The 12958-nt window shown below is 29.8% G+C and overlaps 1 protein-coding gene across 2 annotated transcripts in view; it reads right to left on the bottom strand.

The window, feature by feature from the left end:
* Positions 1–1589: 1589 nt before the first annotated feature.
* Positions 1590–12958, bottom strand: part of stmA (Protein EFR3 homolog stmA) — a 97935-nt gene continuing 86566 nt past the window's right edge. For both annotated transcript variants that reach the window (XM_035370474.2, XM_035370472.2), the window contains exons 17-18: positions 11335–11493; positions 1590–3865 (exon numbers count right to left, since the gene is read on the bottom strand). In XM_035370474.2, the coding sequence (XP_035226365.1) occupies positions 3695–3865; positions 11335–11493 (330 nt within the window). In that variant the 3' untranslated portion in view covers positions 1590–3694. The remainder of the gene's footprint in view (positions 3866–11334; positions 11494–12958) is intronic.

Below are 12958 nucleotides of genomic sequence, written 5' to 3' on the forward strand. Positions count from 1 at the left end.
ATTCTTGTTTATCTTTACACTTAGGGTATTCAGGGATATTTACACTGCCATTTTTTAGCTTTATTTCAAAATCTTTAACATCCAATTTATTACTGTCATCATCAATTTCATATACTTTCCTAAATATGAATTTTCTTTGGACTTAATTCGTATAATCTTTCAAATGTATTCTGCATTGGTTTTCTTTTCTCTTATTTGCAATTTCTTGATGTTATTTCTTTTAATGCAGATGGTAAATTTACTTCTGGCATATAAATGGATTTTAACAGTTTCTTTGGTGGCAATTCAAGTAAGCAATTTTTCATGTCATCATAATCATTTCATAGAAAATGTTCACTGCAAATTCTTGCACCCTTCACATTAATAGAATCCCATTTTAGACACTGATGTATCCATTCTTTCGTCAAAAGCAAACTGTCCTTTGGAAAACATGAAATAAAATATCTTTCCCTTTCTTATTTCTGTAAACATTACAGGATGTTGCTACAGAGCAAGAAGCCATATCACACATATTACATAAACAATACTTTACAATATAAAATTTAAAAATAAAACCGACTAAAACATATATATGTGTGCAATTACAATACAATTTTTTAAAATTTAATATAACCATGTCTAGTATTTTTGTGCATAAAGCAGCTGAAAAATATCAGTAAAGACATAAAGTAAGAAATTTTATTTTATGAAATTTATTACTCATGAATTTAAAATTTTGGTCTTTGTAAAATTGGTTCTAAATTTCTTATTTTATGTATTTACTGATATATGTGTGATAATTTAATGCGTGGAAAGACAGACAGATGAAGGCAACACAAACGAATTTTGAAGAAGTCCAAATCTTTATTTTCATGCATATGAAGCCATCTTAGTAGACATTTATCCATTCATAATGAATTACAATACTTCTTATATACAGAGATAGAGGGATATTATGTCATTTTAGGCAAGTGGGCTTAGCAGTGGGGATATATTAACAGTGGGCAAAGCTAGGGAAAGGAATGACATAGTTTAATATGCCAAGAGTATTCATACTAACTTTGATGTATACATGCAGCTAATCTGTGACTGGTTAATTTTAGGTGTTTATATAACATGGAAGGATCTTAAATTTAGGAGAATAGATGAGTTTAGGGAAAAGCACCAAATCTAGAACAGTTAATTTTGAGGTCACCAATTATTTTTAAAGCAGCCATCATATTTTGTAATATCTTACATTTGCATTACTAGAAAACAAATATATATGATTAAAATTAATTTGGGATATGCACATCTCTAAAACATTACCTCATAGCAGAAAGGAATTATGGTTTTAAATGCACGAAATCAAATCTGATGCAAGACAGTGATGTCAGATTACTTCCAGCTAACTCCGTCTGTGAGGATCATGTCGGCGAGGATTCACTCAAAAGAAGGAACTAATACTTCTGTTTAACCCTAGATCAAATATATTTCAATAACCTTTTTACTTGTATTTTTGTTGTGATCAGAAAAGCTTTTAGTTACATGATTAGATGTATGTTTAATTATACTCAATGCAACATATACATATATCTCAATTTTGGAAATAAGACTAATGAAAACATGGAAATCTTTTCAATTAATTTTAATTACAACAGTACTACAATCCGTACACATATAAAACAATACAATGATTGGAACAGAAAGCTACATTCATCAGTGCACTAAGTGTGCTTGTTCAAAATCAAAAACATGATAAGAAACACAAATCTAAAATAATTACATAATAAATATGAGATAACAGAAGGTGTAAATTTAAAAAGCACTGCATAGACATATAATATTTAATTAAGAACTAACAGTGTTCTTGTATTATGGATAGCATATGAAATAAATTCATTCCTTAAAAATACCCTTCATGCTGATAATTTAAAAAAAATAAAATATATTTGAAAAATGAAAATAAAGTCAATTTCAAGAAATTTGTGTATGAAAATACAGAAATATGACTATGTCCATTAAATCAAATTGATGGAGTGCTGGTTTCCTATAAATCAAAATCTTTTATATTAAAAAGAAAAAAAAACTTTTTTTTTTTTTAATTAGAACATCAAAGTTGCTATATACCTCGACAAAATCTTTAAGAAAGCAATAAATAATAAATAAATAAAATAAAAATGTCCAACACTATATTCTCTCTATATATAATCTCTTTAATGTAATACTAAATACTCAACAATAACAAGAATATTTACAAAATCACAGTTTTAAAGATAAATATATAAATACAGAAAGTCTTTTTTTAAGCAACTGAATAAATATGAAGGGATTTTAAATACAAGCAAAGAAGATAAATATTTATAGATGATAGTGAATAGTAAGTTTATAGAGATACTGAATAATAAATCCATATCAATATACGCTTTGAAAATTCAGCAAAGTTACATAAAAGTTATTTTTTTCCTTATTCTCAACAGAACAATTAAGTATATGCCTGAATTTACAGCTAAAAATTATATTCCCCTAATCAAGTGAAAAATCAGAAAACTCATCTAGGCAACTGCTCCCAAAGAGATGAGAATATTTCCCGATCAGAATATTTATAGGACAAACTTAAGATAATCAGAACCTAGTCAGAATATTTATAAAATAAACTTAAGACAAATATATATATATATATATATATATATATATATAATAGAAAAATAATTGACTTTGAGAAAAAATACTATAATTTATTTGGAAACTTTTTATTCCTGCCCCTGGGTTTTATCTTTTGAGCACAAGAATTTAAATGGATTTTTACACAGCCAAACACTTTTTTAATATATACATTTCAAATCATAAATAAAGGAATTATTAATAAATAGCTTAAAGTGCAGTATCAGAATATGTTCTAGACATATAATGGAAGATTATTCTCTGAATTTTAAAGATGGTTACTATAAGAAAGGATTTTATATTTAATATTTGCTTGAGATACTATGCACAATTTTGAACAGTGTGTTCCAAATATATTTTTGTTGCATAGCAACGTGATAGCATTACTTCACATATGGAAATAAATTCTACACTGTGATTCTAGACATATATGTATAAACCATAACATAATTAAAGAAATTTTTGCAAAATAGGTTTATTATAAAGAGGGGGAGGGGAAATACAGTTCAAGAGAAAAATGCAACTTAACATTAAAAATCATTAAAAAAAATTTGCTTGTAATGTAACAAACAATATTAATTTAAAGTATGCATTTCTAAGATTTCTAACCAATTTATTGAAATTACTTTTCAGTTTAAAAGATTGTTAATGTAAATCCTAAATTACATTCCTCATGTATTACCCCTCATCAGCAAATAAAAAATATAAAATACATTGATATTTAAGATTATATAAGCAAATTAATATTTAAATACATAATTATTTTTTAATATTAGTTGTTTCTGTAATATCAAATATCACCTAACTAATAAACAAAAAATGCACATAAGAAAAAATACCAAGCATAAATGTGCAAAAATATTCTCTGTTAAATTAGTAAATTTGAATTCTCAAGTTAAAACATTCAAAACATTTTTAAATATATACATATATTCTATATACTTTCAATAAATAAAAATGTCATACCTTGGGCATAAGAATATATAATATGGATTACGAGAAATATAAATACACTTTTTCCTATGAAGAAATTTTTATGCATTTTGAAAAATAAATGAGTTAAAACAAGTTTTTAGTAAATGAAATGGCTGGGAAACTTTATATTATAAACAGGAGGAGCCAAAGGCATTTGTCTGTGTTCATCTCTGCTGTTTGGATGTGGAGAATTCGGTCGAGAAGAAATATCAACAGCAGCTGGTACTTTTCCAAATATCTCATTTAATTTATTCTGTAGATCTACAGTCTAAAATTAGTAAACAAATTAATCAGATAAAGTAAACAAAATTAAAACTGACATCAAATGAAAAACCTTAAATACAATACAGTACAAAGTGCAAGGATTCGGACTCGTCGATTCCAAATTTGGGATTTTTTCCGAATATTAGATCATCAGTTTAAATCTAGTAAGATGGCATGTAGAAATTAAAAATTTAAAAGTATGAAATCATGATTTATAAAATAATGAAGCATTCATGATGTAAAGGATGTAAAAAAAAAAAAGGGGGTTAATAGTTATTTGTTTACTTTATTAAACATTATTTTGAATGTAAGTTGTTTAATTTGCTTTGTAATCTGTGCTAATACTTTCTCTTTAATTCTACAGACAGATATAATTTCTTGTTCAGTTACAAAGTTCCATTTTATTCAAGTCCTGTAATCGCCGTGTCAAGAATTCCGACTAACTTATCAAAGAAATTTTTTTTTCATTTACAGTAACCTCTCTGTAACTCTCTTCACTATCGGTAGCAGTATTTTCTGCATTTAGAACCATACAACAGATTTCACTGTCCCTTAATTGATTGATGATTAGGGCATTGTCAACGTACTGAAAAACTTTTGTTATACATTCTTCATTTATTACCCCTTTTCCACATTTCTTTACAAAATCCAATAATTGGAAAATTTCACCTATGCAATATGGTAATTGGCAATACATTATGCCAAGCATTTTTAAAAGTATTTCAAGGCATGTGCTCCCACAATCTTGCAATGCTCCACACAGTAGATTTTAAGCTAAAATATTTAAAAAATTCTTGATCAGTCTTGCCATTATTCAAGAAATTTAACATGGAATTTAAAAATGCTACTTTATATTTGCATTTCAATGTACACACTATTACGATATCCATAGGCTGAATGATGGACGTACAATTTGAAGGAAAGAATAATGTGGATACATTATTTTTCACTAAAACTTTAAGTGAAGTATGAGCCTAACAGTTGTCTACAATCAGGAAAATTTTTGCGTCATCAGGTAAACGAACCGAATTCAAATGTTGCCGACCTTCGGGTATGAAATGATTTTCAAACCAATCATTAATTAACACTTGTGTCATCCATACTCTTTTATTTTCACGATATAATGATGAAATTCTTTACATCTTTAAATACTCGAGCTTGTGCATTTTTTACAATTAAGAAGAGTTTACACTTGTGTGTTTTGCAGCATTTACATGTGCTAAAGTTGCTAGTTTCACTTTAAAATCTTTGACACTACTTGGAGTGCCAGAAAAGACCAGTTTCATCAGTGTTGCAAATTTGTTATGGAGATAACTTTTCACTATAAGTTCAATGAATTCGCCTACAAATAGTTCAGAAGTTTTTCCACCTGAAATTTTTAACTGCCTTATACCATGATGATTTTTAAATTTGGATAACCAATCTGCTGAATATGTACATTTACATTTTAAGTTCATTTCTTCATGAAATATTTTGGCTTGAGCCACTAGGACTCTTATCTGTCGAAGGTACGACCTCGCTGTGACCTTATCTGACCCATTCAATCATCACTTTGTCATAATCCTCACTTCTAGCATAAGGAATAATTTTTCTCTTATTCATTTGTGAGTGGGGTGTCAGAATCATAAAAAATTTCTATTTCTGTTTTCTTATGTCATATACAGTTAACTTTCTAATGCCATACTCCTCCTATAATTTTGAGACGGATATATCTTTACCTATTTTTTGTTTAATGCACATCGAAACAAGCTTTTGCTTTGTATATCCTTTTGCAGTTGCAGAATTCGAAACTTTTCCACATACAGTCAAAAGTTGTTAATCCGGACTCGTCGGGACTTTGGCGATTCCGGATTATAGATCATCAGTTTAAATCTGGTAAGATGGCATGCAGAAATTACAAAATTAAAAGTATGAAACCGTAATTTATGAAATAAAGAACAATTATGATCTAAAGGGTATCAAAATTTACAAAAAGAAAAAGCTTAATATTTATTTGTTTACTTTATTAAACCTTTCAATGTAAGTTGTTTAAGTTGCTTCGTGTCATGTGATAGTACTTTCTCTTTAATTCTATTAAACAGACATAATTTCTTGTTTAGTTACAAAGTTCCGCTGTTCAAGTCCTATAATTCTTAATTCAAATAGCACTAAATGTAATCTTTTGGTCTATGAGTATCATTAACAAAATCTCTTTTTAGCATATCGAAAGAAATTTTTGTTAAAATTTACCTCGTCAACATTTCTTAGCGCATTTAACTTAAATTTGTAATCATCGCCAAGCGTAATGTCAACATAAAAGGTTACCATATTTTTTGCTATTCAATTATTAATGTTAAAAAAAACTATTTAAACATCGCTGCATGAGTCATTACTCAAGTTACCACGTGTTGATAAACATGCGGGGATGAAAGGAAAATCTAATAATGATTGGCCAGGTTGGCGTCAGGGATATAAAATACTAATTAGCAGTGTAAAATCAACAATGTTTCTATATAGAATGTTTCGGTTTGGGATATATGCCAAGCAGTTATGCAGCTACGGAGCCAAATTATTGATCACACAAATTTATGCTAAAATTATTGCTTCTTGAATAACAAGGTATTTTATTTAGTGCCTAAGTGAAATTAAGAATCAGGATTCTCCAGATGTTTTATTATGGGGGAAAAATGTGCATGCACAAAGCATACAAAATAATAATAACAAAAAGACAGAGAGAGGTTGTTGGTGGTTTTGAGGTCCAGATTCCAGATCATTTTGGATACTGAACGTTAGTCTCTTGGACTTTGTACTGTATATATGAGTTCATATTCAAATTCATGGGATTGTGCAAATTGTAACTGCAGAGGGCTTCCAAATGAATCATTAATGTTTAAAAAATACCTGGTGTTCTGATGAGGGCTCCCAAAGTTCAGGTGAGATGCACTCCTCACCTCATAAATCTGCCACTACAAGCATTATTTGACATTCCTATGACTATATATCAAAGGAAATTTCTATGGCTTTTAATAATATAGGAAATAAAATTGACAAATTAAAATTAGTTAATTAATTGCTATCTCTACTACAATTACTTAACCATTATGTTTTAATTAAAGTTTGAAAATTATGAAGAACAGTAAATGTCACTAACACAGGGTTGCCACTCAAACAGGAGAATGAAATTCCCTGACTTTTCCAGGTTTTCCAGGTGTGTTTCAAGAAAATTCCAGTCTATCCGCGTAATGTACGTTGGCTGTGCTAAGAGGTAAATTAATTATGGTATTACTTGTATTGTGTAGCAAATTCACTTAATTATTCAATAAATCCCAGAGGACATTTATTCTTAATTATTCTTGGTATACTTTGTTTGATAATTTTGTTTAGTTTTCCACTTAAGAAACTTAATAAAATGTAAGATATATATATTGGATAACAAATGTATGTTTTATTTAATTATTACTCATGATCATTACCAGTTCAACACGAGGCTAATCCGGTCCTTATAAATCACAACGCAATGCTAAATAGTTAGGTTAGATTTTAGGTAAATTTAATTTGCGTGAGGTATGTTCTTAAAACCTTAACACTTGAAAACACAAATATAATTATAATAGTTGTTGTTTTCTCCACTGAAGATTGAGATTAGAATCTTCCCAATCTGGAATAAAATAAGGCTTTTTTTGCAGACATTCTGCAGCTAAACGAGAGAAAGAAATCTATTTTAATAAATTGAGATATTTTATATTTATTTTGCAGCATACATAAGGAAAAAATATGTGCATTAAATTTCGTGATGGTATGTCATCATACTGCTATAATTAATTTCAGGATTATGCCAGAGAAAATTTCCTGAAATTTGGAAATATTATTTACTAATAATAAATAAATTTAGAGGGAAGAAGCAACATTAACTTATATGAATAACATAAAAATAATTACTTAAAAATTGAATTAGAATAATCATCTATATTTTAGCGAATATAGTTATATTACATGTCTAGCCTAGATGACTGATTACTATTTTTTTATTTTACTGCAAAATGGCAAGGTATTTATTAAGAAAAAAAAAAAAAAAAAAATGGTTTAAAAAGATTTTGCGGTAAAATTCTAGTATACGGTAAGGCTTTGGCACGATTTTGAAAATTGTCGCCAAGACCAAAATGACCCGTTTACTGCGCATCAAGATGTCGCCAAATCCCATTATTATTCTAACCAAAGAACGTCTATGTAAAGAAGAAAAGGTTCCATACAAGTAAAATGCTATTACGCCGCTAGAATGCGGAGGGAAAATTTTCCAAGGGATTTGGCGACGGAACCTGGCGGTCAGAATTTCCCTCTCCGCGATGTGTACAGGAAATTGAGAAACGCGTGTTAAGAAGAAACGCTCTTTGACAAAAAGAAAACTACGAAAATCCGTTTTTAAATTATTGCGAAAAATCCAAGAAGAAACGTTTTATCAAAGGACGTTTCTTCTTGGATTTTTCGCAATAATTTTAAAAACGGATTTTCATAGTTTTTTTTTTTTTTCTCTGAAAATAACTAATCCATGAATTAACTTGCGCCAAAAAATATTTTCTTTTCCTTTAGAGTTTAACCACTTGCGCTAAGACTAAACTTCACGGTTACGGTGCCGTGCGCTACAATATAACAAGCGGTAAAGTGTCTCATTTACGCCGCTCCGCATCTGCGAGTGCAATCCAGAGCTGTAACTCGAGAAATAAACAGTGTGCACCACGTTATTTTCATTTATGCGATAAATGCTTATCGACGTGGTGTTCACGTCGCTCGCGGTTTGAGACAAAAGCATCTTGACGTGCGTGGCACGTCTTTTTAGCGCAAGTGGTTAAAGAAATTTTAAACGATATTCATTTTATGAACTCTTGATAACGTGACCTTCGAACTTCGACACCGGTTTCGAGCTTTGGTGACAGATATATCAGACATGCACAGCTGTTTCCCTCTATGATGGAACGGAGCCACAGCCACGTCTGTTGCAGAGAGGTTTTCCTTCTTTACAATACATATTCTTTGATTCTAACCTCCATAGTACCGTATACTAGGATTAAACCCATTTTGTTTTATACGAGAACAGGTACTTTCTTTAGTTCATGCACTGCACATACGATTCTCGAGAATACTGGAAACCAAAAGTTGCTTTGCCTTTCTAAAAGACAATTAAATTGGAGCTGCGAAAATTGGCTCTATGCCAGCTACCCGAATGACACTCACGTGATGCATAATTCGCCAAAAAAGTTACCTCTTCCGACGTCGGCGCAAAAATCTCTCTCTCTCTCTTTTTTTTTTTTTTTTTTTTTTTGCGGGATCGTTGTATGAACTTCCCTGACTTTTCCAGATTTTGACAAAAATACTTAAATTCCCTGACTTTTCCCTGAATATTTTGGTCAATTTTCGAATTCCCTGACTTTTCCCGGTTCTCCAGGTAGCGTGGAAACCCTGCTAACAGTGCTCTTTAATCTACATCTGCAGTAGTACATGCATATTTTAAACAGGGGAATTAAAAAAATGAAATGACTTTTCACAAATACTGAAATAACAGAAAGAGTCTACACATGTATCTATCACATAGTGCAAAGACAGATAGCCCCAGGACTAAAAAAATCATACACAAATTCTTGAGGCTATTCCATATGCACTTCAATGTACTTTCCCACTCCTTAATATGATTTTTTTTAAATTCTAATTACTCACTGCCAGAGTAACTTTTTATGAATTTTTATGGATACTTTCACTTAATCACTTCACTAATCATAGCAGAATTTCAAAATATGAACCATCAGACAAGTTGGAAAATAATCTTTAAATGAAGTTTATTATGAATTTCCAGCTTGGTTTAACCAATTTTTGGCAATTTTTTAAAAATAGATTAATTATTTTGTAACTGCATTCTTAACAATTTTAATTTCCTGTGTTGATATGTGCTTGCTCTCATATTTTCTTAAAATTTTTACAGATTATAAAAACATCTATATTCTTTAAAAATTGGATTTATAAAATATATTAACTGGAAAATCTTCAGCAATTTTTTGAATATTTCTTTTCTTTCCACTGATCAAATGAACTGGAAACAGTATGATATCATAATTCATTGCAATGTCAACACTATGACAATGGCTTAAAGTATTCTTTTTTCCCATCAATGACTAACCCTCCCCTCATTTCTACAGACTTCTAGGTGATGTATGTTTTTCCATTCCATGTGAAGAAAGGTTATGCACCATTATGGTAAAAAATAACTATACATTATAGAAGAATGAAAAAGGTACAGTGGCCAGGAGGAGATCAAGTTTGTTCTGAAATCCCCTAAACGCAAAATCTACTTCATTGCTGGACTTACTGTAGATGCTTTGGTATTAGCTGCATAGATCACCTTGCAAGCATCTAATTTTTTACAGAAATATCTCAAGGCTGCTATGTATCTGCCATTCCTACTTCAAGATTTTGACTTTTTGCAATATGTATAGAGACAATTTGATTACTGCCTGAATATAAGCCACAAGATATCCAGTTATACCATTAGTACATCATTGGGATGCACGTAAAACTGATATTTTCACTGTCCTTAGATACCCATTCCCTATCTACAGTTATTTCACACCAAATGAGAAAACAGTTTCATTATTTCTTTGTATTTACAGTAATAAATATATGAAATTGCAATTTAATATACAAACTTATTAGTTAAACTGATCTTTATTTTTTATGATTTAAGATCAATTTGTTTCATTTATACAGTCAACTCTGCCTTTACCAGATGATACCTGAGGTGATGTCTATGATTGACTTTGGGTAGTTAAAAAAACATACGAATGTGGAATCATTCATGATATAATTAACATAAATGTATTATTTACAATTTACCTGTATTTTCAAGCATTTGATTCAGGAGAATTTCATTTGGCTATATATTAGAAATTGGTATTTTATAGGGAAAAAAAATGCTGTAAATAATGGAAGAATAAACATCATTAAAATGATGAAGCTAAGTATGAATGGTACTAAAGAATTATATTTGCAAGTGAACTTGAACAATGTCAATGAGTTTAAACTTGTGTAAAAAACTAATTAGAATTTTTTGATTTTTACTCTACAATGTTTTACATAATATTGATTATGTGCAATTAAATTACATACTGTTGTAAATAAAAATAGCTCCCAAATATTGTGACATCATTTGCTGCTATCACTGCTGCAGTTCCATACACTTTTTTTTTCTTTTTTTATTTTCTGCAGATAATTTTATTTCATAATAATAATGTGATAATAATTTTTTCATCATTTTCCAACGAACTAACTTTACTTTTTTGTAGATATGGCCTAGTTAAGTGGGACTTGACTGAACATGATTCAACAAATAAAAACCTGATATGGAATATTTCTGCAATTTTTTAGAGAAAACTTTATCCACACTGCACAGGATAATGGGAGAAAAATTAATATTATTATGATTAAAACAAATTTAAAGAAAAGCACTACCTGCTGTTCAGCTTTTGCAACAAGATCTTCAAATGCAGCAGTTCTGAATTCTTCTACTATGCGCAATCGACGTTCATCTTCTGCCTGGCGTTTTGCAGTTGGAGATTCTGCAAGCATTCTCTTAAGAGATTCAACAGTTATTTCCTCTTCTGGATGCTTCTGCAAAAGAATGCCTTATAAGTAACTAGTATTAAAAGTATTCATATAACTGAATGTGCCTGTTTCTCTTTCATTCCATCTTTGCAACGGTTTATATCGATGATCGATGGCACACTGTACCTACAGCATAATATCACAGTATACCTCCGTAGCTGAAGTACCCAGAATTACCTGGGCTTTACACAGAGTGAAAACTCTTTATTTTGAAGAATGGGTGTAGTTTTTTCTGAAACCTCAGGTAGACAATGATTTTCCTTTTATTTTGGTTAAAAGTGAATTGCACAAAATTTAATTAAGCTCAAATAAAACTGTAGAACACTGCAGAACAAACATGGCACCGTGTAATGGTTTTAATAAGAACTGGTACTTGGTTTGTTATTGGTTATGTCTTTTTCAGAAAATTCCAATTTACTATGGAGAATTTCTACACCATTTCTGAAATGTTTGACAAAAAGGTGATAGGAAAATGGACTTCAATTCTGCTTTAATGAGTAAACAAATAAGGTGTCATCTAATGGTTTTAATAAGAACTAATAGAAGGAACACAACAATGGCAATGTGATTTCCAAATTGACACTGTGCACAGATATTAATATTCATTCTTTGTTAAAAAAACAATTATAAATGCCTCGTTTAGCACGTTTGACTTCCACTGATAGTGGCATCACAATCTAGATGTGAACCTAAGATGGGTGGCATGAGTGAAACATTCTAACTTGGAGGATGGAACATGTGCAGTGTTTTTTTTTTTTTTTTTTTTTTTTTTTTTTTTAATATTATGTACATAGTGATTTTCCTCTTGTTTTGAAGGTCAAGTGTTTAAAATTTCATCATGATCAGAATAATACTTCAGATATATAACGAATTACACATAGATAAACAAACGAACACTTTTCTTTATACATGTAGATTATTTTAATGAATCAGCTAAAATTATTTCATGGGTCCAGTTACTAAATAATCATAAGTGAAATGAATCTGCATTTACTGATTTTAAATTTAGTTTGTTAATTAATAACAGAATAAATTTGAGAGGAAAATTAAATATCTTATTTCAGGCAGCAGCAACACAGTTCTTCTAAATCGCCGAATTTGTTTATTGCATCGTAAAGATAGCAACACACTTCTTTTAAATCACCAAATTTTCTGATTAAATTTGAAATATATATAAAATATCTGAAGTTTGCACAATGGCAATCAAAGCTTTACCAATGGCACTTTTTACTGCATCATATTATAAATTCAGCAACTTTCTAATGATTATATAAAATTTCATGTTTAAGCATAGAAAATGAATTCAATATTGTTGCAGCCAGCAGTCTAAGCCTACCAGTTTAGAAAAAGCTGAATATCTGAGTTCAGGACACTGAAAATTTCAGAATTTGTATAATTCCAAAAATTGCAAACCTTGCTAGATTTACGGAATTAAAAGGGAGGAAAAAAATCAGGTTATGAATTAAATGAA

This window comes from Stegodyphus dumicola, chromosome 7, assembly GCF_044657685.1.
Source record: "Stegodyphus dumicola isolate Sdum_Otavi_A_Nest chromosome 7, ASM4465768v1".
NCBI lineage: Eukaryota > Metazoa > Arthropoda > Arachnida > Araneae > Eresidae > Stegodyphus > Stegodyphus dumicola.